The 25,553-nt window shown below is 39.3% G+C and overlaps 1 protein-coding gene across 1 annotated transcript; it reads left to right on the plus strand.

The window, feature by feature from the left end:
- Nucleotides 1–7,166: 7,166 nt before the first annotated feature.
- Nucleotides 7,167–25,199, plus strand: LOC103782081. Its single transcript, XM_008949829.1, has 7 exons — nucleotides 7,167–7,210; nucleotides 18,791–18,872; nucleotides 20,031–20,124; nucleotides 21,143–21,261; nucleotides 21,989–22,131; nucleotides 22,830–23,027; nucleotides 25,020–25,199. The coding sequence occupies exons 1-7, from the start codon at nucleotides 7,167–7,169 to the stop codon at nucleotides 25,129–25,131; spliced, it is 792 nt and encodes a 263-aa protein (XP_008948077.1). The 3' UTR covers nucleotides 25,132–25,199.
- Nucleotides 25,200–25,553: the final 354 nt, after the last annotated feature.

The raw sequence follows: 25,553 nt of genomic DNA on the forward strand, positions 1-25,553 counted from the left end.
CGATACTTTCCTGGTCCTTCCAGATGCAAAGCAGCCATTTCATGTTTCTAGAAAACAGAGAGTTATCTGGTTTTCAACATCATGTATTGATTTATTACCAAATTATGCAAAAGTGCTAGTTGTAGGCCACAATGAGAACAGCTCTCAAACAATACTGTTTTTCAGTAGTGATAGTGTCTTAAGCATTGTTACTAATTTATTGAGGTATATAAATATTCCAGTGTGGTTTTTAATCTAGATTTTGTATAATGTTCCTTTCAAAGATGCTGTTGCTCTTTTGAGACAAAAATAGCAAAATAATTCTGTCTTTTAATTTGGATTTTTTATTTTTGTAAGGGGAATTTGTCAGTAGTGGCTCATATGTGAGTTCAGTTGTGTAGTCTTAAGTTTTTTAAAAATTGTATTTTGTGCTGGGGGCTCTATCAGAAAATAAATGACTGAAACTTGTATAACTGTGCTGTGTAAGTGACCCGTGATGTGACACTGGTACTGCTGAGATCCTTCTGTGCTACAGATGGAGTTCAAGCATGAGGTGCAGTTGCCTAATGCTGTGGTCTTCTCACTTTGTTGGGTGCATGCCCTGGAGTCCAGGTGGAAATGCTTTCCAGACTGCAGTTGGAAAGAATACTTTCCTTATGAATCCTCTTAGCAGTGGTCCTACCACTGGAGACTGAATTATTTAACTGGTAAGATCCCACTTGCACAGGACCTTGAGTACCAAGTAGTTATTTTTAGATTAGTGATACACTCAAACAAAAACTTGGCACATTCTGTGAATTGGAATGTTTCTGTTGCTGTTCCACGCACTAGTTTTCACTGTTCTTCCACAAGGTCTGGTGGTGGCAAAGTAAACTTCTCTATCAGTTTTTGTGAATTGTGTACATGCTATTCCTCAGACAAATATGATCTTAAAGTTATACCAGAAACAAATGAACAAACAAACAAAAAATCTAGTCAAAGCTATTATCGCTAATTTTTATTATTCACTGATGGACAAAAGAAGAAACCACAAGATGTCACTCTATCCTAAGAAGCTGAGAGGTACTTTCCCATCAATAGTAATCCTATGGGAGTGTTGGAAAGATGAATATCCTCAGTCATAGAATGGTTTGGGTTGGAAGGGACCTTAAAGATCATCTAGTTCCAACCCCCCTGACATACACAGGGACATGAATGGGACTGAACTGTCTGTAGGTCTTGGTAAAATCAATGGGACCTTTTTAAATTAGAGGGCATCATTAGACCTGGGGGCCTGAGATAAATAATACAGGATGGGGCAAAACAAACCCCCAAAACCTGCTTTGTGTTGCAAACCTTTCTCTGATTCTTGATAACAGATTGCTGGATTAAGTGCATTGCTCACAGGGGAATCTTTGTCCAGTTCTTAGCCTGCATAATTGCATTGTGTACTTGGTGGGGGGTGAAATAAAACTAAAACATTGGTTTTTCAGTCTGTCTCCGTGAACAGCAGTAGAGTTGTGCTGCGGTTACTTCAGTGTCAGTGCTGCAATAACAGACACTTGCTTGACTGCAAGAGAGAAATAACTAGAGTTGAACTCACTGATATACTGACCCTTTTTTTCTGGTGTTCTGCTATTTTGCTTATCTCTTATTTCCCCTCTCCCTTGCTGCCTTGCATACAGTGACTAGACTTTGTGTGAGCAGATTCCCAGTGTGTTCTCCTCTAGTACAGTGGGGTTACACCACTTTCAGGTGTTCTGCTTTCTTCTTGGGTGCCAGGCAATATTGTTCCTACAAGGATTTTCTAAAAAAGAGGACAAAGGATACCCCAAAAGTGGTGTTTGCAGGCTCATTCTTGAGTTGTCTCTATCCCTTTTAATGAGCAATCTTTGCTTTTGTCTCTGTAGTGGAAAATGGAAATACATTTATTAAAGGAGATAGATGATTTGCCCCCAAAATCCAGTGTAAGGAGAGAAGGAGAACTGCATTAGTAACTCAGATAATACCAGCAAGAAGTGAGTTGAGTTGACATCCCTTGTGAGCTATTCTGCATATACTGACATAGCTGATGAAAAATTGCAGATTAATTCAACTTGTAAAACTGTGCAGGATACCCCAAGGATTTTGGCTCAAGCTGCAGCAGTTACAAGGGTCCAGACAGAATGAAGACTCTGCCTTCTTACTGGGGACCTTTGTTAATTGGTTCAGTGGCTTGTCTTTGTCTTCCAGCTGGTGTTGGTTGAGGGCTATAAAACAAAGTTACACAAGAGAAGACATTCTCAGTACGCAAAAGTAGCTGGTACTGTAAAATTGATGCACAACACATGACATGGGTCTGTTACCCCCACCTACCAGGGCTTTTCAGATGACACCCTCTTCATATACTACTGCTGTCACTGCAGCATCCACATGAATGTTTTTCATTTCACAGCACTAATTAGAAGCCTGAGTCATGGACCGACTGCTGTTGGCATTAGGCAAACTGAATAAAAAGACAAGAATTATGTAATAAACTTCAGTTTAAATTGCAGTTTATAACAGTAGCACAGTGCCATAGTCAAGGCTGTGAAACTAATGAAGGATATCAGACTTACAGTTGCTCTGGCAGGCAGGTAAATGGAGAAAAGTGGTAAAGATAAATGTATTATCCAAACAATAGGTGAGTTTCAGCTCCACTTGCTATTTTAGAAATTGTTCAGGCTTTCTGAAGTCTCCAAAATTGTTGATGACTGTGTCTGGAAGTCAGGCAGCCAATCACTCTCAAAGAGCTGCAGCTCCAAACCAAGCACAGCAAAGCTCAGTGTTGGCAGCTGCTTCTAAAAAGCGTGGTATGCAAAAGTCTTCATGGCACTCAACTGTGATCAAAGAGTCTGAAAGTTTTATTCTGAATGATGTGTTTGTGACGCTGTTCTGGAAACTCATCTGGCAGGTAGCAGTAGTAAAATTCTAGATCTACTAGGACCTGGATGAGGAAAAAGGTTGTAATTGTTCCTGCAGCTAAGGAGTTTAGCCTGTGGCCTGAGGTTCTATCTTTGCAGGCACACTGAACCACAATACAAATGATGTTTCAGATATACCACGTGTGTTTTACTCATAACAAGTTGGTTTACACAACAAACTGAGGGAAGAATTCCTATAGACAAATGATTCTGTATTTGTATACAAATACTTTTAAGTAAGGAAGAAGAAAACATACAGAGGGATATTGGATTGTGTCTAAATCATCTTATGTGTGCTCAGTAAAGGGTTTGAGTTGGCCATGGAATAATCCTGGGTTTTCTTCAAGAACAATTTGTTTAGATGGGCTTCAGCCATTCCCACAAGTATTCTAATGCTACCAAAAGAGTTTAGAGCCAATTGTAAGTTTAACATTTTTACTCTATTGACGTATTTGTCAAGAGTCATGTTTTAAACCCAGGCAACTTGCAATGCCAGCATGCTTACAGACAGTAAGTGTGTAATAGGGTTGCCTGAAAAGAATGAAAGAAATATTTTAAAACATGCTAAGTAATAAAAGACATCAGAAAGTCCATCTTGCCCTGAGACCTGTAAGGATCATGATCTGGACAACATCAAATCTCAACAGTCACCAACAGTTTGAAACGTAAAGCCTGTTTGTTAGCTAGTTTTGTCATTGTCCATGTACTTTATACTTGGCCTATTTCTGAGGGTAAACAGCAGAAGGCTGATGTAGTTTGACATGGGAATTAACATTTCTCAATTTATTGAAAGAGAAGTACTAGTCCTGAAATTCATTTGCAGTCCTGGGAAATGCTCACCTTGGATCAGGCTGCAGCTTGGAATTGCCAGTGTGTAGTGACAGTCTGGCATTTTCCAGGAGCAGGACCATCTCAAACTCCCCTGTCAGCTCTGGAGCAAGGATATGTCTTCATCAGCTGAGCTGCTATTAAAGCCATCAGTGAAACCCACAGAGGTAAAAGAGGCCCATTCTAATATTGCTGCTGCTTGTTTTACATGTGTCTCCATTGACTTTCCCTCTACAGTATTTTATCCTTGATCGAAACAGAAGTGGAGAGTTGGAAACAATGTGCTACAGTCTGTAAATTCACTTCAGATTTTTTGAACAGAAATTATTTCTGAATTATCACAATATTTCAGGATTAGTCTTACTGCTACAGTTTCATAGGGCTCAAGTTGAACAGGCTAACCTTAAATACTTTTAATTCCTTTCTTTTTTTCAGTTTCATTCCAATTTTAATGTGTATACATGATGGAACAAAGTGTTCTCAGGAGGTGATGTCTTCATTACTGACCTTTTCAGTCATAGCATATATGGGACAGAGAGCTTGAAACCACCAGTAAAGTAGCTTGCCTTGAATCAAGCACTTAGCTGAGGACGTTACCAGTTCTTCCTCTTCATTGTGATGATTGCAACAAGGTAGGCATAAGCCATCCTAAGAGAGAAAGTGCAGTTACCTCTAAACAAAAATGAGGGAATGTCGAGTTCCATAACCTTAGATATTTAAATCAAGCAAACAATCACATGGTGTCAAAACCACCCATAGCAAAGAGCAGCATCAGAAAAAGATAAATTTAATCAGAGTCCTCTGGAGCCTATTTCAAATCCCTTTGTAGTCCATTAAAAAAAAAAAAATTCATTAGTTTCAGTCAGTTTTAGACCACGTGCAGGTTTCTCTCAGGCTATGCTCTGAAGCATGATTACAAAGAACTGGGTAGGAACTTACATACCTGTGATTTTGTGTGATTAGTAAGAACTCAGTTTTTGCCCAATTTGCAAACCTTAAAATATAAAATGGATGTCCAATCACAGTGTTTGTACAAAAAAAAAAAAACTATAAGCCATGCAAGATGAAGAATTTATGAAGTTCTATTTTGTGTGTATACATGTGCAGACAATCCATTAAATGGGGACATATTGTGAGAATTACAAATACTGCTACTATTTTACCGTTATGTTATAATAAGCGAGCAAAACCTAATCTAAGTATCTTTGCATGACACCATGGGATAATGCAGTACAAAATAATGAAGCCACTCTGTGCCTTTTGGTTTAGAGGCTGGAGGAGCTCTCCTTGGTACAGGATGCCTATAACAGAACAAAAAACTTCTTTGCCCCTCTTTCTCTCTCAGTGACTCTGTAGGGAACCTAGCTTGGCTGGATTTCTGTCTTTAGGTCCCTGAAGTTAAACAAGATTAATTCAGGCCTCTTGAAACTGTTGGCAGCGTGTTCCTCTGTTTAGAACCATTGCATGGAGAACTCACAAGATAAATGTAAGTAGGCAGAGAAAGGCAGAGAATGCTGAGGAAATAAAGGGGCATGGGTGGTTAACAGCTCGCCAGCCACTGTCAACACAGAGGGTCCTGGAGAGCAGCCACAACCCCTGTTTGAGGAGCTGGCTGAACTCATTCCCTTATATGTTGCCTGTGTGTCAACTTTGCATGTATTTTCTAGAGACAGCAACTTATTAGTAGATTTATTGGCAGTACGTTAAGAAGTATCTTTAAGGTAAGTTAATTCAGGCCCTCTTAGCCTTAAAAACCCCTGCTTAAAATATGCTTCTATTTATGAATGACAAGAGTACAGAAATTACATTATGATAATTCCATGACAATAGGCTTCCAAAAAGCAACATAGAAGGCTATTTTTCAGAAGGGCCTTTAACCACCTGGCAGCCCATTTTCCACCCTTCATTGTAAGCTTTATAACATGAACATCATTCAGTAAAAAGGACTATGATGTCTTTGCTGTTTCCCCAGGAGGTGCATCCTGATAATTCCATAGACAAAGGTTTTCAAGTGGAAAACATTTTAGGTTTGTACCTCCTTCAGTGCTGTAAAGCCATGCATCTATTTTAGAGTTTCTGCACAAAGTTATTTTTTTTTAAATGGAGTTTGGAGATGATTATTAATTTTGCAGGCATGTTCACATTCAGCACAGATAGATATATGGAAGACAGAATCTCATAATAAACTCAGGGGTATTTATGATAGCATTGTGCTTTTGTGTGTCATGCCATTCTAAGTATGGCAATAATGCTACTGGGGACTTAAGCTGCTGTAACTCCATCTAAACCTGCACAGACACAGCAGTTAGGACCCAGGTTTTCCCCAACACAGTTTGCATCGTATGGATTTTTCCAAACACAGTGCTTTGAGTCGTATGGATTTGCTCCAGTGTGCAGCTGGAGCACTGCCAGGGCACACACTGCCCTCACAACTCATCTCTGGGACACTCATTTCACTGTAGCCCGAGCGGCTCGTTCCACAGAAAATAACATTGCTGGAAAAGAGAAAGAAACCTTCATGCTGAGTGACCAAGTCCAGTTAGTCTAATGCCCTTGTGGCAGGGAGGGAAGAAACCTGGTAGTTTGACACTGGGTTAAGGTCCCTGCCCTTTAAACTCTCGTGATGTCTTTCTAAGGCTGAAAATTGGAACAATATGACGCTGTTAGTTGCTGCTCATAAAACAAGATGGAGACTGATGTGCAGCTACTGTCCAAATTGCTGACTCTCCTTGTTGGGCCAAACTGTCAATGGATTTATGTGGTAGGAAAATCCAGTGAACAATCAGAGCATTTAAAAACAAACCAACAAATATAAAGCATTTAAAACCAAGCCAACAAATATGAAGCATTTGGGAGCAGCAGCTGATGTTCCCTCAGAGATATAGCACATGATTTCTATAATCATAAAAACATATTTGATTTTTGTTTATTTAAACCAGCCTGTTTTGCTGTGAGCATTAATCATCTGGTGTCACACAATAGCACACTAAATGTCACACATTGAATCACATCTCTTGTGACACTGCTATGAATATTCTGGCTGTACTCTGCAGCTGTAGAAAGAAGTATTTCATGCCTTGCTAGCTGTAGAGCAAACACACTCTTGCAGCTTCATTTTGTATTCAGTACCTCTACAAAACAGCAAAGGCAGCACGCAAAATGAGGAGGAATACTACTGAAGCTCAGCTGCTGATCTTTCACAATTCAACTGCACAGACTATGAGGCCTGAAAGAAGATATTAAAGTACAAGTATCATCAGAAATATTAAACTACCTTAATCGAGAGAATTACACCTGGTAATTTAGTTCTGTAATAATTTTTGTTTATCTGAAGAGGCAATGACATGACGTTTCCTGCTCAAGACAGGGTCCCCTTCTTCCCCCAGTGCGAGTCAAGGAGAAGAGAAAATTTGTATTGCCCAGCTGCTGGAATACAGCATGGAGCTGGCAGAGCAAGACAAAGTGAAGCAGCTGAAAGATGGGTATGGCTTATGTTTGAGATTGGTTCAGTGGCCTGGCAGGTCTGTGGCTGGGGAATATAGTGACACAAACTAGTTTAACATCACCTTCATAACCCCCCCCTTTAGGCCAGCAGCAGACCTGGCCTCTTTCAAGTCCCAGGATAGATCCAAATAGCAGGGGGTTTAATCTCTGGGGGTTATTTTTCTTCTTAAAAAAAAAAGCTGCTCCTTCTATCACCTCATCTCTGTTAAAACAAAAATGTAAGGGGGGATATGGAAATGAGCCTAAGAAACAAATATAGATTTGTTTTCAGAAAGGACTTTGGATGAGAACAGCTGAAGCAGAGAGAGGCACTGGATGAAGTCATCCTCTTGCAAGCCAGTGGATTGCCTTTACTGGAACCCGACTGAAAGGAGTCCGTTGGCAGGAAAGACTGATGCATATTGGTGGTGCACTCCCTCTTATCAGTGATTACAAACACATGCTCTGGGAAGTCCTGCCAACAGATCGGCTGTCCTACAGCACCAGAATTTGGGTGGAAAGACAGTGTTGTGTAGAGCAAGAGGAAGGTGCCTCATCCAGCTGGAGACAGGTTAAAGTCTTGTTGTCTATTGAATATATATGAGTTGGGAATCTCTGCTGAAATCAGTAGAGCTGATTTAAACTAGATATTTATGTCTGCCTTGTGAATGCAATATACTAGTTACTCAGAAACCCCACTTTGGTGAGGCTGGCACTCACACCTGCCTAGCAGCAGGTACCAATCCTTAGCTGAGAGACAAAGAAACGGAAAATCAGTCCCAAGGATGCCTAAATACCCCCCGAGCTGCTGAAAGGAGAATGTCATGTAGCCCTCGGGAGGCTTTTGCTGCGATACAGCCAATGCAGTCTCTGACTTTGAGCAGAAACACATTGCATTACATTTCATTTCTTTTGGCAGGACATGCCAGTTTCTAACTTTAAATGCGGTAATTGTGGACAGCTACAGTGCGTCTGTCTCCTTCCTATAAAAGAATCACTTGGAAAGACACAAGGCTGTTTCTTTTAACACAAGGCTGCCATTTTTTTCAAGCTGAAAGCAAGTGGGAGCAAATTATTTGGATTTCCTGACAAAAGCTGCATGAACACAACACCTTCAATAAAAATAGAGGGTTCTCCTCATAATGCTTCCCTCTTCTTTTCCCCGTGGTCATAGGAGGCCCTGCTTTCTGTTTTCAGCTAGAGAACATCTTTATTATCCCTGCAGACAATGAATAACAAGATGTTCATTTGAACTACATTTTTTTTGGCAATAAGACTTGGGGAGAGAATAGGGATAAAAATATCAGAGATGTCAGGAACAATTTCTGCCTCTGTATACATGTCCATAGTTCTCAGTTCCTTCTTTGATTGCAAAAGGAGCAGGTGTCTCTGAATTTTAATCCACCAAATTATGTTTATCATTCAAGTGTGTTGCTTATGCATGCTTTCCTGTTCTTTCACTACTTTCTTAGCATATGTGGAGCTGGGTAGTTCTTACCATCTTGGCCCAGCAATGGAGTGACAACACCCAGAAAGGCAGTTCAGTAAAACATATTGTGTCATTGAAACGGAAGTAAGAATGGATAGATCTTAGAGAGACAGTAGGTATGTTCTAGTGGCACATGTGCCTGCTCACTGCAGAGGGGTTGGACTACTAGACCCAAACCATTCTATGATTCTATGTCTGAAAGCACATTTGTACTGAAATCCAATGGTCTTCCACAAAATTTTCATCTGTATGAGAATACTTAGAATCTGTTCCCCTGCCTGTCTGGACACATCAGTTGCATGCGTGTATCCACATGTGTGCAAACATGCACAGACACACACACAAACAAACATCTATACATCTGCTAATGTGTATATCTGTAAATCTGCCTGTAAAAGGGGGTTGCTGTGCAGGTGGAGTTTGGCATATGTGTGTGCATGCACACAACCAAACATTTTTCAGCGTATGAATGAAACATGGACACACGAGGCAGGAAGGTACTGGAGAGAAGGGGAAGGAAAGGTGCAAAGTGTTTCAGACAAAAGGAAAGGCTGCCCAGTATAAAGAAATTGAGCACTGCTGGTATTGATAATGGCAGATTGAACGAGTCAAATGTATTACAAGAAGTTTTCCTGTTCCATACTTAAAGAGATTATGCCTATTTATCTTAAATATCTAACATATGACAACTTCATGAAGCCAGTTTAATAAAGGAGTGCTCTAGGAACTCCTAAGTATTTCCATATTTTCAAGATCTGGGCTTCAGGAAAGCAAGGTTTTGATGGATGAAGTGAAACAATTTTTTCAGTATAATTCAGGTAATCCATTCTCTACAAAAAAGGAAACAGAACTCTTTAGCAGTTGGCAGCGGTTACATAAATAAGGACAATTTATGGGAATATGGTGGCATCTGCAACAACAAAAGTTAGACAGGAGACTAACCAGAGGTACTGCTTCAAATGACACAGTGTAAAAGGAAGCTTACAAGACTGCAACAGGAGATTGTTCATCAAAATGAATTTAGAATGATTTTCATATGATTAAAATTACCTGATGAAATTTATGTTCAATAAATTAGGAAGTAGTTAATGAATGTTGTATTCCATTGGCAATTATTAACAATTAACATACGAAAAGATGAAACGTGAGAGTCATAATAAAGGTGTGGATGGAAGCAAATGAGTCCACCCTCATGTCAGACTTTTCATCTCTGGGTAGCTTCATCAATTGCCTGATCCCGTTTGTTCAGGCAGCTTTGGAGAAGATGTTTCAAATTTTGAGAATTAGACAGAACTGGCAGTTGGAGAAGTGAAGAGTGACAGAAAGCTCATTAGAATGGATGGCACTTTGCCTATCAATTTCGACGTGCTATGAGCTCTAAACCATGACCTCTGTAAGAGAATGCTGGGTTTAATCTCTTGTGAGAAATCTGGCAGGTATCTGGTAGATACCTGGCAGATACCATTTGGTTTTTTTCTATATGCGCGTGCAAGTTTGATTCTTCTCCAGCTGAATTCAATGGCTTTACTCTTACGGCCCAAAAGGTTAAGTGTAAGCTTATGTGCATCTCTGTATTAGGGATGCCATCATTTCGTTCAGCATAAGAAGCTGTGTTTTAAGGAAATGTCTCATCTTGGTCAGACATATAATGGAAGAAATCATTGTTGCACATAAAGCGACAGGAGCGCTGCTTGCCACCGACTTCACTTGGGATGCAGTTTTGTTTTCTCTTTCCTACGTGCACAGAGAAGTTGCCAAATGCAAGAGAAGGCAAGTTATGCCCATTATTTTTTTTTAAAAGAAACTTTGGAGAGAAAAAATCTGAAAACATCACTTTATGTGCTCTTTCTTTAGTGTCAGAAAAAGTCTACTTTGTCAAGAAATTGTTGTCCTTTTTATTAGAAAAGTCACATTCAATACTGAAATAAGTCTCTCCTAAACCAAATAAAAATGCCACTCTTCATTCCATAAACATATCTTTTTTATGGCTTGATCCAAAGACCATAAATCAATAGAAAGACTCAGTCCTCTGTGCCAGATATTGTCAGTATGACTTTCAAGCCCATTGTTTTTCCAAAGAGAGAACCAAGTTTCAGTACTCGTTGCTTAGTTACAGCCACTCCAACCATCTTGGAATACATGGGTTTATAACACCTTAGAAAACCAGACATATAGTTTTCACTTCAATTATTTATGCAGCTAGTTATTGATTCCTTTTTGTCTGGTAACTCTGATGAAAAGTTTCACTAACTCAGCTCTTCTTCTATCCAAGGCTTTATTCTGCTGTACTTGGCTTTTCCCTGTGAATGCTCACCAGGTCCTACCAGTGGGAGTCAAATAGTTTACTGGAATCCTGAATGGGCAGAAAAAAAAAAGGCATTTGTTGCCTAGGTAACTCATTAAAATAACCAGTTAGTTTATGCAAGTGTACCTGCATATCAGCTGAAGCACAGAAGAGCTTATATGCAATTAATGTTGTTTTCCTTTTCTAGTGCTTCCTATGAGTATCCATGCAGATTATACTAACGAAATATTCAAAGAAATTCTCTCTCTCTAACTGATTCATCTCATACAAATGCCATGGATTCCTGGATATAGTCAAACCAGGTAAGATCAATAGAGAGATTAGCTTTCGGCTGTCACTATAATGTTAATTTTTTTGATCTGATTTCACTGGTGGCATCAACCTAATGGTTGGATATCACCAATAAGTATCAAGTTAACACTAAGTAACGTAAGAATTTTACATAAAGAATGTGACATTACCTGAACAAAGAGATTTTTACAAGCTGTGATATCCCTGAATCAGAATAAAAAAGCTGTAATAGAGAAGCATCGTTTAAGTTTTCTTTAACGATGATTACCACAATGTCAGATCAGAAAAACTCAGCCATTAACTGCATAGACTTTAAAGCCAGATTGTTCATCTAGACTGATCTTAATGAAGTCAGTCTCTGTGAATCCTGTATGAATGCTGACCCTATTCACATTAACAGAATTCTTGCTGTTGACTACCTCAATACCAGGATTTCATGGTCTGAGCATTTCAGTTATTTCTGTATAAAAGGGGAGGGATAATATTATTTCCTTTCTCCTACTCTTTGTCTGCTCTGCTCCGTTAGACTACAAAGTCTCTGGAACAAACTGTTTTACTGGCTTTCTATGGTGCCCAGAACAATAGGGCCTCTTGTGGCCTATGGCAGTCACAGAATTGTTTCCATCATTAATCAGGTCTCAGAATGAGATGTCTTCTGCCCAGTTCATACGTATTTCATGTACCTGTAGGATATGCATGGAAGCATTTGGTCAGTCAAATGTAGATGAGAGAGACACGTGGTTGAGACTGATGCCCACCCTGTACTTGCTCTTCTTGGCCATTTTGAAGACAAAGTTGCTGGTCAAAATTCAATAAAGTGGGAAAAACTATTCGTTTCTTGCGAGTGTGGGACATGGTGCTGATTTTTTTTGGCAAACCACATTTTTATGGACAGGTTACAAAGATCTGAAAAATAATGTTTGTAATGGAAAGGCCGACACCATCTGAAAGATGTCATTTCCCTGAAATAGCACATAGATAATTTTTCATGTGCTTTATGAGGAATGCCTTTGCCATAGAAGATCTGAAGCCCATCAGGCTGTGTTGTGGACCAATACCTTTCATTTTGCATATAGAGGAAAAATGGTAAGTACAAAGGCCCCAAATTTCAGTCTTGTTTAATTTAGAAATAATTTTTTTTTCCTTAGCAGGTGGAGAAAATATGTGCTCAAGTGACCTGATGAAACTCTTGCTAACCCATCCCTTTGCCCACCATGTAATAAACTCAGCCTGTACCACATGAAGTTTTAGTGAAACCTCTATGTGGGGTGACTACTTAAATTTCAGATAATGATCTGAAAATTCAACATTTGGAACCACAAAATACGTTTATGTAGGAGCTGAAATTTTCTCATAAACATTATGCACCTGTACTTTACTGGCACAGTGAAGTTTGGCAACAGAATTCCTCAGAGAATGTTTTGGAGACTTCAGTCACTGTTGAGAAAAGCACATGCCTCTCGACACAGAAGGTTTTTACAATGAACAGCCTCTATAAGGAACAAGAAGAAGAGAAAAGATAAATCTGAAGGGAGGATAGAAATAATTTTTCTGTGAAGAAATTGCAAGATAGGAAGTCTGAACCGCAGAGATTTGTAGCTATATGGTCTTTCCACTTGAATATCTCTGGGCAGAGGGGTTTACTATACTTTTTTCTACATTGTTCTTAATCTATTTTTCCCCTGTTCTTTCAGTATGGAGCTTGGGAGTTCAGGTGAAGAAGGAACTATGCCTGTGGTATGGGAGATGCAGATCAATAGGGCATGAGTGAGTGCTCTGTTATAACCTTACACAGCACAGCACTGAAACCTGGTTCCCGTAACTACTGTTGGAGTTTAAAAGCCATCTGTAAACTTCAGCAGGGTCTAGCCAGCACCTGTAATGATTCTGGGCTGCTGCAATTCCACCAGTGGCACATTGCCAGTGTCTGCACTTTGAGTGAGCCAAAGGAACGTTATATGAAACACATTTTGAATTGAATAGCTTCACTAGACTTACTCTCAGGACCTATAGCTTTAATGTTTTGAGAAAAATGTAATATAAAAATAGACACAAAACTGACCTGCCCGTTCCCACCAAGAGGAGTCTCTTGTTTTCATTCTCAGGTGCAAACTCGAAGAAGGAAGCCTGGGAGACTTTTTTTTAAAGTAGCTGAGCACGTTCAAATGAGGCAAGGACATTTGACAGAGTGAAGAGATGCTCATGAAGAACTTCCGTGACCATTACATAAAATATGAGACACTTTAAGTATCTATTTTCTTTTCAGCCAAAGTTCTTGGATAAAATCATAAAGTATTTAACAGCTATTAATGAAGCAGGAGACCTTTTAAGCAAAGAAAAGATAAACTTTAAGTGGGCAAAATTATGAAAGCAATTCAGAAAAGGGAAGTTGCTGGAGTGAGCACACCAGAGATTCATCTGGATGATCATGTAGCCTGCTACAGGTATCACCAACCTATCTTTAGCCACCTCCTGGGAAGATGGTTCAATGATACCAGCTAGATCAGCACAGGAATTTGTTTGATGTGCTTAAGAGATTGGTAACAATAGCTCCTAACGTGACTGTGTTGCGAGGTGACAGTGTTTCCTTGGAGACAGTGAATCCATAGAGCCCCAGCCAGGATCCTTGCAGAACCTCTCCTCAGAAGGGGTAGGACTACCTCTCTATGCAGAGGCAAAGATGGGAAGATAAGCTTTGACTGTAGACAAGTAGCCTTATGCAAGATGTGAGGATTCCATGCGACAGCAAGACATGTCTGAAAGGTAGGAGGGTAAAAGAAAAGAAGTAGCTGTGGTCATCGCAGAGCTGGCTTGACATGCTCTGACAACAAAGATAGTGTTACAGGATTGAGTGTCTTTTTAAAAAGTACCGACCTGTGTTGCTGATGGAGATCGTTGTGCAGTGGAAACAGGAAGAAAACTGGGGGGGTTTCTTGGTATCACGGGCTGATTGCTGGAAGACAAAAGTTATCTCAACAAAGATATATAATTTGCTGTAAAAATGTGTGAAAGGCACATTGATTGAGATCTGGAATTTGTATTGTTGCAAGTTAGATCCGTGAAGAGCTGCATGGAATGTTAGTTAATATGCTAGGAATGTATAATTATGGTGATAAGACCTAATTATGTTAATTATGTCTTTTGGGGGGGGGGGCAATTTTATGATGCATAAAGCAAGATAATTGATGATAGAGCTAACAGCAAGGATGCATAGCAGCCATAACTTACAGGTGTGTTTCTCACTAAATTATGCTCAAAACAACCGCTTCAAAATGTTGCATAATGTCTCATAAAACTCCTATAAAAAAGTAATTGAGAGGTAATAGAGTGTGGAAACACTATGTCCAAGTCCTCCACTATTCAAAGTTCAGAGAGTTGTCATAATAAATGTTTGCATACAAGCAACAGCTGCTGCACAGCAGTAAATTGTGTGCAATTTGAACAAAGCACAGCCTGAATTCTGAGTGTGCTGTCTTTTAAATACCTATACAACTTGGTTTGTAAGCTCACACTACAGTTCATTTCTGTTGATCAGCTTTGGCATGTGCAATTGACTGAGACAACATAAATAAATGGGTGTTTGTACCATGCCACAAATATGCAAGTGGTTTGGACAGATCCATAACCACGTCTCGTAGAGCCTGTGGAAAATCAGCAGCTCTGACATAGGGAGAAGAACTCTTTGCTTTGGGAGGACGTATCACCCTTTTCATCATTTCTTTGGTGGAGGCTTTTTTTTTGTCTTAAGTATAATCTAAAAATACACTAGATTTGATTCCTTTAGAATGCTCTGTGTTTTTACTTCTGTGGTAGCAGGACTGAAAGAGCTTGGAGCACTTTGCTGTTAAATAGCAATCTGAGCAGACTCCTACTGAGCTCAACCACAAGCCTTTCCATCATGTATGTTCTGTAGCTTGGTGGGATGTAAAGCTGTAGAGAGCACCACAGGAATTCTGACTCTGTATATGTGAAGAGGTAGTATAAATAGCCCTACTCCTTGTTCCCAAATCCTTTATCAAGGGTGTTTCAGATCTACAGGGGAAGCAACCATGGTTCAGTGAAAAGTAAGCCTGCTCGAGGCTGCTGACCCATGAAACATAGCTGGGGACAAGACTACTGGAAGCTAGGCCAGACCCCAAAACTGCTCAGAACACTGGGATAAAAGCCTTTTAAATCCCCAATGCAAGAATTTTCTTTTAACCTTCTTTATCTCTACTCCTCTTCCCCTGAGCTTTCCATTTGCCACTTTTGTGAGGCAAAGCTGAACCTGTGCTGTAAAGTCTAAGATGTTTATTTATGGAGGCTATCTGTTGTATCAGGAGAAAGGACTCTTGACTGAGAGTCTTTTTTTAATAGCCAAATATCTAAAATGACAGGAGGAATGTTTTTGACTCAGAATATCTTTCACTGCTATAGTTTCAGAAGTAGCTCGGCTATAGCTCTTTAAAGCATTTAATGGTCTTTTAATAAATTCTACCCTTAAAGTCAGCTGAACTCAAATGGACTTGCACTGCAGTTAGGAAATTTATAGCATTTTGTTGCCTGTGAGAATTTTGCCAAGCTGTCAGTGGGAAGAGAAGCAGACCCATTTCACAGACACAAGACTGATGCTGACATCTTGATAAAGTGTGACTTTATCAGTGAACTCTATAGGAATGCATGATTTTCCAAGATATGGCCTGATATCTCACAAATCATTTTTATGAAAAATGCAGTAGCTGTTCTGTACTCATTCCTTCCAGTTTACAAAATATTTACGCCACTTAATTCCCCACTGAGACTTCCACTGAGGAAAATGCGTAAGATAGATTGGGTTAGTCATGAGTATTTTCCCTTACCCCCACAGTCCATGTCCTAGAATTTGCTAAGCCTGGCTTTGCAAGTGAGCAACTTCAGCTAGGTGGGAGAAATCATACTCCGACCAGCTGGAGCTTGTAGATGTTTAATGTTGACTTGAGTATTTTGAAATTTGGTACATGGATTTGGTATCAGTGGCAAAGCTGTAGCCACGACACGAACAACTAGACTGAGGGCCAGCCTCAGAAATTACAAGTTGGCCACATAGAAGATTTTTCTCCTTTACCATTTTGTTTCCTTTCCAATCCTATTTTATAGGATTCTTAAAATACAGTCGAGTATCTCTGCGTAAAAGGCATCATAGACACCCGCCCCCACCCCACGAAGGGAGAGAATGGAGGGATGGATGCTATTGCCGCAGAGGGTTTCCATTAGTGAAATTAATTCCTCTCTCATAAGAATTTAGGTCTATGATTTATGATAACCACCAATTTCTCACTGCAGGCAAAGTGAGAGGAAATGACTCAGCCTGGACAGACATCATGAATCTAATTTTTTTCCCCCTAATGCTTGACATAATCTAGTGTGCTGCTCCCAGAGGTGTCATTGGAGATTCATATCCAGCCGAAGGGCCTCACCATCAGGGCAGAATATTTTGTTACTTTCATGTATTGTGTGATCTGTAATTGTTTGGAATTGCATCCTGCCTCATTCATTGCCATTGCTTTTGCATCAATTTTGCAGCAAAGTAGAACGGAAGACAAAGCAAGGGAGAGAAAAGCGGTGTTGCACTTGCTCCTTCAGAAAAATCTTCTGTGACATACTGTTAGGGTCCAGCTGGTGCTTATTAAACCCGGGCAGTTTTGAGATGAAAAATGCTTCCTTCTGTCCTTCTTTCCAAGAGAAATCTCACTACCCACCTGATGGGAGAAGTCTTATCTATCCATATCTATTCTGAAACTTTATTTTTTATTTTCTATCACCCATACAGAATTTTGCAAGTGGATTTCTGCCAAAAGATCAGAATAGATATCATGTTAAATGGTTGAGATAAAATATTTTATCCCATATTTCAAGGGGTGAAGAGTATATTCATGCACCCAGCAGAGGAGGTAGTATCTAGCCAAGAGGGAGGTAGGTTTGAAAAGTCTTGCCATTATAAATAGAGATTTGCATACATCATAAAAGATCACTTCCGAACCTAAGAAGAATAACAGATCATTTTCTTAAATATAAAGGAATTTCTACACATTTCTCTAGTACAACCTCTTTTAACATACAAGGGGGCAGAATCAGAAAAAATACCAAGACAGGGCTAAGCAAGATGTCCCAGCACTTTTTTTTTTTTTTTCTTATATTGACCAAATGTCAATCTTCTTTTCACAGGGTGGCTGTGTGTGTGAATGCCTACTCATCTGGAGCAGCACACACACATGAAAATGGTCTGTTTGCCTCAAGATGACCACTAAAAATGCCTAAGTAAATAGCTGTTATTTTCAGAAATGCTGAGCTCGCTCAGCTTCCTTTCAGTCACCTACACGTTGTTGTGGCTGTTTGATCTCATTAAAAAAAGCACCTTTATGATGTGAAGGCATGAAGGGAGGAGCAGCTCCCTATGTCAGTTCTGTTCTGTGCAGTCTGCATGCAGCTCTCAGGCAAAAGCCAGAAAAGGTCTAGTACTGGGTTTGCTGATGCTTAAAAAAGGCAAAACAATCTCAGTAAGGTCACCAGCATACGTCTCTTCATGATTATTTGCCAATAATCTGTAATCATAAGTTTTAACTGATGTTCTATTTAGCTTGTCTGTTATACTCTGTATGAAACTTTCATCACTATCCTCACTGGACCATTTTAAAGCTGCATTTTTATTCTCCATTTCTGCTCCTGACTTTAATTGTTTTAATGATGCTTACTGACAGCTGATACTTTCTGGCAAGCTCTCACCAAGCTTGTACAGTAAAAGTCAAATTATAGTGCTGTATGCACACACTTACTAAATTAAAATGATTTTTTTTAAGTATTCCGTGGTAAATTTCTAAATTGCTGCTGCCAGTCTGTGAATTACCCAATCTCTCTGAAGCACAATTGGAGAAATTGCATCATTTGGGGTATATAAAATGTACTTTTTGAAAGTGTCCTTAGGCAGTGAACTAACAAAGCACACAAGCTCATGGCTTCAAGAATCTGTTGAATGAAGTTGAACTCTTCTCTGGAGCCTTAATATTCTACTAAAACATCCTCAAGGGATTAAAATAAACAGGCAATTGGGGTATCTTTTCATACAACCTGGATCCATAAAAGCAGAGCTATACAGGATAGAAGGGGACTTATGCTATGGAACAAATTTTGTTCTTTATTTTCTCCAAGACTGATTTTTCTAACAAACTATTTCCTCTTTCTAATGTGTAGACATAACTGTGAAGACTTTGTATGTGTAAGTAAACAGTGCATAGGTAGAGAGGTCCCAGTAAGGGACTGGAGGGGATTACCTGTGGTTTGACCATAGGATCATGTGGCTTTTGTCTGGTGCTAAATCCTGCCCCTTGCTACTCTGTATTTTCAGTTGTTATAAAATAGTTTGCATTTCTCTGTACAGAATCAATTGCTGGTTTAACATATCCTCTCTAGTTCCTCAGGTCTGGCTACAAGCAATCAAAAATTCTGTAAACCCTGTTCATCCTGCTGCCCTGTCCTAAGTGACACACAGAAAATTCCGCCAGTTTTATCACAAAACAGAGGAATCATCTGGCAGAACTGTGATTCCAGGCTACCTTTCCCAGTAAGTGTTTGGCTTACCAGTCTGATTACAAGGTTATAGAAGAAAGACACTGACAAAGAATGGCTAAGGCAGAAATCTCTCCCTCAGCTTTGAAGCTGAGAGGGAGAGATTTCTATGTTTTGCCTCCTTTTGCCTTCCAAAGCTAGGTCAGATTATAGATAAGATTATACGAATTGGTGTCAGCAGTGGCAAGGGATTTGACTCAGCCTTTGAGCACTACACACAGGACTGGATGCAATGGGCAAGTATATAGTAAGTCCTGAAGAGGCTGTGTACATTTGCTGTAAAATGTCACAACCAGGAGTGCTGTGAAAGGGAACAATGCAGATGTTCTATGAGAAGATCTCTTTCCAATATTTGAGCCAATTTGTAGCAGTAAACCAGAACATGCTGTGGTTAACTACACCTAAATTGAATTCCCACAGCATTTACCAGCTTCTGGATGTGGCTGTAACTGAAGGGGTTGAGTCAGAGATGGGGACTCTATCTATTCTCATGCCTCAACTCCACTGTCATGGTTTCCAGTGAAAGAAGTGCTGGAAGTTGAAGCAAATGCCAAGCTGCGTTGCTCTGAGAGGTTCCCCCACTGTAGGCAATCATGGTGCTGTGTCTGTTGGGCATGATACAAATCACACCTACTCCACACACTACCGACAGTTAGAGACTTTATTCCTTGCTCCCTCCTGGGAGGCTGATGCCCTGAAAATTGTAGTACATGCTTTAGTCGAAAAGCAAAATGGGCAGAAACCTCATATTCATATAGGGACGTAGTTTAGTGGTGGCCTAGTACTGCTGGGTTAACAGTTGGACTTGATGATCTTGAAGGTCTCTTCCAACCAGAATGATTCTATGATCTGATAATTCTATTTGTGACTACAGTGGCAAGTTTTCTGTATTTAGAAATTGCATATTGTATATTGTGTGTAAGCTTGGCCAAAACTGTGTTAGCATGCACATATGTGTACAAATCCATGCAACTGTATCCTCACTTCTATACACTCTTGCTATTCACCAGATAGTGTTAAGACAGAAGACATTCTAAACGTGTATGAATATTATTTCTACCATAATGAGACCAGAAATATGAGAAAATACAATGCCAGAAATTGAAAAACCTTAACGGATGTTTTATATCTTTATTTTGCCTTTTTTTTTAAGCTTCCTTCTGATTCCTTCAAGTATCTCAGCTGGTGGGACATAGAACAAAATGATGTTCGAGGAAATCAGCTTCGTTGTCCTCGAGTGAGAGAAGGTAAAGATCAAAAAGACATATTCACATTTAAGCCTTATCTCTATTTACTCAAACAGTATGTCCTTAGATGTTATGAGCTTAAATCATGGGGTTTGCCACTATTTTGAAAAGGGGCAGGATTTCACCCCATATTGTACATGCTGACTTTTTTTAATCACTAGGAAAATAAACTTCATAATATTGAAAATGAGAACCAAAAGCCAGAACGGTAAATTGAAATTTTTTAGTAGTAGTGTTGTGGCAATTATTCCTCTTAAAATTTCATTAAGATTTAAATACTGTTCAGAATGCAGTAGCCATATGCCAAACAAGAAACCAAGAGTGAAATCCAGTCCTGCAGACAGCAGCACATTTGTTTTATTTTAAGACTGAACTGGCCCAATTACAATCTATAGACACACTCAAGAATAGAGAATGAAAGGTGGATTTTAAAATCCAGTGTTCACATGTTTTGGACTAAAGAGTTGAAAAATTCCACACTGCCCTTGTTTTAGTTAGGAATTTGAAGATATCCATAGCTCTAAGTATTTCACTAGATCTTAAGACTTAAAGTCTTCAGTGTGAGTCACTAATATGAATGAGGTTTCAAATGTGGTTATTGGTCCCAGTTGAAGTTGTTGTCACTGGATGGGAAGTTACAAACACCCCCCTTTCTAGGGACAATTAAAGGATAAGTACATAATCGTTACATAAACTCATAGCATGTGGACAAACATCTAGAAACAGTATTTTAGAACTCCAGTGCTTATGCTTAACCACTTAGAAAAAGCTTCCATTCTGAGCTGTAAAGAAATGTCACTTACTAACCACGTACCAAATCATCATGACCTTCAATTGCTACCAGAAATGGTAGAAAAATCTTCACATTAATTTATGTCTTAGAAGCCTGGGATCCTACACACCTATAATATTATATATATTTCTTCACTTCAGATATCTTCCCAGTCATATATATAATCTTTCAACAAGTGCCAGTTCCATATCACATCCATAATTGTAAATCTTTCTTTCTGAGCAGGGCCTTCAAAAGAACAGCTATTTTTCAGAGGAGAAGAACATACTTTGAAAAGAAGAAAGCAAGTAACTGACACAGAGAAGTGGCAAAAGAAACTGCAAGAGAACTGGGAAAACTGCGCTGTAAAACTTTCTCATTAACACTTTGTACTGTATGAGTAAATAAGCCAAATAATAATAATGTGCCAGCTGCTCCTTGCAGATAGCAGTTTTAAAGCTCAGGCTGGCATCATGACATTGTAAACCAGAAGGTGTTTACAAGCTGGAAGAAACACTGGAATATATTGTAATTTGGGTTCATGATCCTGTGCAAAGAGTAAACTCCTCTGTTGTCACAGGGCTCCCTTTGTGCTTGGCCATATAAGAACTAACAACGTTCTTTACCTGCTTAGTGCCTGACGGTAAATGAATGATAGAAAATGGAGTAGTTTAATTTCAGCTGTTACTTTTTCCTCATAACCTGAGCTATGAGAATTGCCTGAGCAATTCTTTTGGTTTGAGGTACTACATTACTGCTGATTCTGATCAGTAGTGAGCTATAACCTCCATAAGATCAGGTAGTAACTCCATCTAACACTGGCATCCAGCTCTCTGGATCATGCTGTCCCTGTGCATGAACACTGGGGAATATTGATATCTGGCTATGGTTTCTTTCTTCTTCACTTTCAAGGAATTATACAGTGCATCACTATGATTCTAAGGTGAATTGGGCAACTGGCACCATAAACTGATGCATAATAAACCAGATTCACCTTTTAACTAATTCTGACATTGAAAAGATTTAATGATATAGTTATTGGAAAGCAAGGAAGAAAACATAAGTGATTTCTCTTATTTTTTCCTTTCCCAGGAGTTGAACCTTTCATTTCAGGACCTGGGTGACCTTTACCAGGTGGAAAACTTCAAAAGGATTCTTCGAAGATTAATTCGCGTGGAAAAACTTTGGTTAGTGGACAATTCTTTGACAGACCTAAGTGCCATAAGGTTGCCAAGGTAGGCAGAATGACCTGTTTCTATTTTTATGCAATATCATAGAAAGGAAAACTATTATTTACCTCAGTAATAGCTGGAGTATACTCTTGAGAACTGCAAAATATGATATATTGGGGGGTATTGTGTTGAGACTCCATCAGTATATTGCTATTCTGAGTTCATGTCATTCCTGAATTGAAAATACTTGGTAAGAAGGTCAGGTGACATCTCTTTTATTCCTTTTTATTCTCTTTTATTCCTGGGGGATAATTAATGAGTCTCATCAAGTTCCGTGATATTTTTGCTGAAAGGGAAAGTTGCTGAAAACTGAAGGAATGTATATGAAGAGGTGGTGGAACATAACCCAAACAGAAAGGCCGAGTGTGACAGTGACAATTCAAGTTTTACAGACCATCTGTTGCTGCTGTGTTGTCATGTGTCTAGGTATATGAAAAGCTGTAAAAATTAGAACAGGAATGACAATGTATCCATTGTACAATATAATGAAAGATGAGAGAATAAAGTGTAAGGGTCTGATCTTGCAGTCCATGGGCAGGCAAAAATAGCACAAATGTAAGACTAGTGTGAAACCAGGTCTCGTGGAATCAAATTCTTCTACCTCTCATTGGAAGCCATGAATTTGACTATCCCAGTGTTGGCCTATAGGTGTATACTTTTATGGTTGTGATCAGTGATGTCATATGCTTTGTGCTTTACAGATGCAGAGAACTAAATGTCAATAAAAACCACTTTACATCCTTGAAACAGCTGCCAAAGACACCTCAGATTCAGCACTTATCACTCGCTGAAAATAACATTATGACACTAAAAGGAATATCAGACTTCAGACATACTCCACTTGAATCTCTTATCCTCAAGAGGAATCCCTGTGAGTTTCAAGAAAGATACAGACAACTGTAAGTCTTACTATCTCATGGCTGCAAAAGTTGAGCAACACAAAGAAATGTTTGTGAGACAATTTAAATGGAATAGGATCTCAAATACAGCAAGCCCCCTTGAGCAATATCTTTATTTTCCTGTAGTTTTAGCTATCATAAAAGTTGAAGCAATACAGGCTGGTGAGGCAGTATCTGATAATCACCACAAAATATTCAGGAACTGCCTAGGAGGCTTTCTAACCACATGGCTGGTAGTTCTTGAACTGAACTGAGTCCATGGATCGAGTTTAGAAACAGTGAGTAGGGCAGATGAAATAGATTCCCTTTTATTAATAGAAACTACCTATTACTCAATTGCTCTTCAGTCTCATTGCATCCCTGGTGTATTCTGAAAGGAGTCTAAATTGCATTACATGTCAGAGATGGAATCAGAAGGATGTGCTGAAAGATGGGAGCTAAAGCAAGAGAAAACTAAGTTACGTTAATTTGATTTGTCTGGATTTTCTCCTCTCCCTGTGACAGCACTGTGGAGGTTGCGCTGCCTTGAACACCCCACTCAGTGTAGGTGTATGTCACAGGCAGTGCAGCGTACTGTAAACTTAACAGAGCTGCCTTGGACACTGGAAATGAAAATTCAAATCCAAGACAGAGTAGAGGATTCAGGGGAAGGTAATTGATTCTAAGTCTCATGCTTGGTTTGACACTCACACTCCTATTCCATTCTTCCCCCATTCCTTTGACTCCAAAACCCTGTTGCCAGGAAAAAAAAAAATTGCATGCACGTCAGAAAAGGGAATAAAGCATGTTCCTTCTAAACTCTTCAAAAATCTGCATCCCACTACAAACACAGAGTCATGTCAGCCATCTACTGAAGGCATTGATGTTGTTTTTGAGATAAACCTTACAGCACATGTCTAACAAGTCATCTCTTCCTAGGAGGGGGAAAAAAATGGGAGAAATTTGAAAGAGTGCTTAATGAGAACCTCTCCAATACAGTTTTTCCTTCAGTGTAGTAGGCATCCCTTTGACAGTGTGATGGTGATGCTTATGCTTGCTAAATGTAGACAGGTAGATGTCAAAATGATGGTTAAAAAGTGAATTTAAAATTATGGATTTCACAGTTTATCTTCATACCAAAAGGTCCGGGAGAACAAAAGCTGAAAAGCACTTTCTAATAATTGCTAATAATGTTTCCACTCCAAATCCTACCAGTTGTTAAGGCAATTAAATATTGTTATTAGTCGGATATTACTTTCCCTGCCAGTGTTGGAAGGCAGAATGAATCATGTTCAAGCATAGCTAAAGCCCTGAGTTACCTGCCCAGACTGAGCATCGGTGAGTCCACGCTCACCTCGGGAGGCACAAGACCAAATACTAGAGCATGTGGGTTAACACCCTGTGCAGTGTTTGAGGGGGCTGTGGCTCCCTTAAACTCTTCTGGAGAATGTGACATCTTGACAACTGAGGTTAGATACTGGCGTGCTGTCTAAAAGGGACAGTACATTAGGAGGCAGAGCTATGCATTTCAGTTTGGCATCGTGCCCACAAACCAGGGACTTCTTTTCTTTGGGAGACTCAGAAGTGCAAAAAACTTTGCAGAGACCCCACTATGTTTGTCACAGAAGGATAAAGTTGTGTGGCACTTCTTGCAATTTGAATCTTTGCTTTTCATCAGTCTAGGAAATTCAGTCTAGGCTAACACTGTGTCCTTTCCTTTGCATTAGACAGCTGGTTTGATTCTAGTCTATTAAAAACATAGATACTTGTACTGCTTTACTGAGCCTAGGATATCAAACTTGTGCAACAGAGTGAAAAATTAAAATTTTAAATTAGCTCTTTACCAGATACATTCTTTAACAAATGGCAAATCAAGGTTTCCAACAATACAAATCTATTTTGGATATGTTTGAATCTGCTGTTTGGTTTTTTTCATCAGTCTATTTTGTTCTCAACATTTCACAAGATTATTTATCTCAATTGCTGTTTTTCTTTTGTCTCTCTCTCTTTAAGTGTATTCTCCAGTTTGCCAAATCTGAAGACGCTGGATGGTATCCCAAAACTGCCAGAAGACTGTTCTCCCCCAGATATCAGGTTTATTTTCAAAATGTGTACTATACTCTAGCACTGTATTTTTGTAGGATTGCATCTGTACTAGAATCACCCGACTTAGAAGACAGAATAAATCCTGTATGTGGAAGTTACTGGGCTTTTTTTTGTGATCAAAAAGATACTGAAGCAGAAATAGAATTCTTTTGAATGCATTTGTGATACCACGAACTTCAAGTAAGTATGGATAAATTACGTGTAAATAAGACGCAATGTGTATGCTGAGTGTCAAGAGTTTGTTGGCTCTCCCTTAAGAGTGTCTTTACCTTTCCCACACCCCAACAGTCAAAACAGTTGATTAAAATATTGCACGAACTAGATCACAACATTGTGAATGTGTAACAGTGTCTGGCTCGAAGTAGTTTCTACAGCTGTGAAAAGAAAAGGACAGTGAACCACCACACAGAGGTGTCAGATTGAGGGCTCACACTTGGGAAA

This window comes from Merops nubicus, unplaced genomic scaffold, assembly GCF_000691845.1.
Source record: "Merops nubicus isolate BGI_N331 unplaced genomic scaffold, ASM69184v1 scaffold30960, whole genome shotgun sequence".
Taxonomy (NCBI): domain Eukaryota; kingdom Metazoa; phylum Chordata; class Aves; order Coraciiformes; family Meropidae; genus Merops; species Merops nubicus.

Coding starts and splice junctions, on each gene's coding strand:
- LOC103782081 (XM_008949829.1), top strand. CDS start 7,167: ATGGAGCTGGCAGAGCAAGACAAAGTGAAGCAGCTGAAAGATGG. Junction 7,211..18,790: donor GTGAAGCAGCTGAAAGATGG/GTATGGCTTATG, acceptor CCCTGTCCTAAG/TGACACACAGAAAATTCCGC. Junction 21,262..21,988: donor AGAACTGGGAAAACTGCGCT/GTAAAACTTTCT, acceptor TTCCTTTCCCAG/GAGTTGAACCTTTCATTTCA.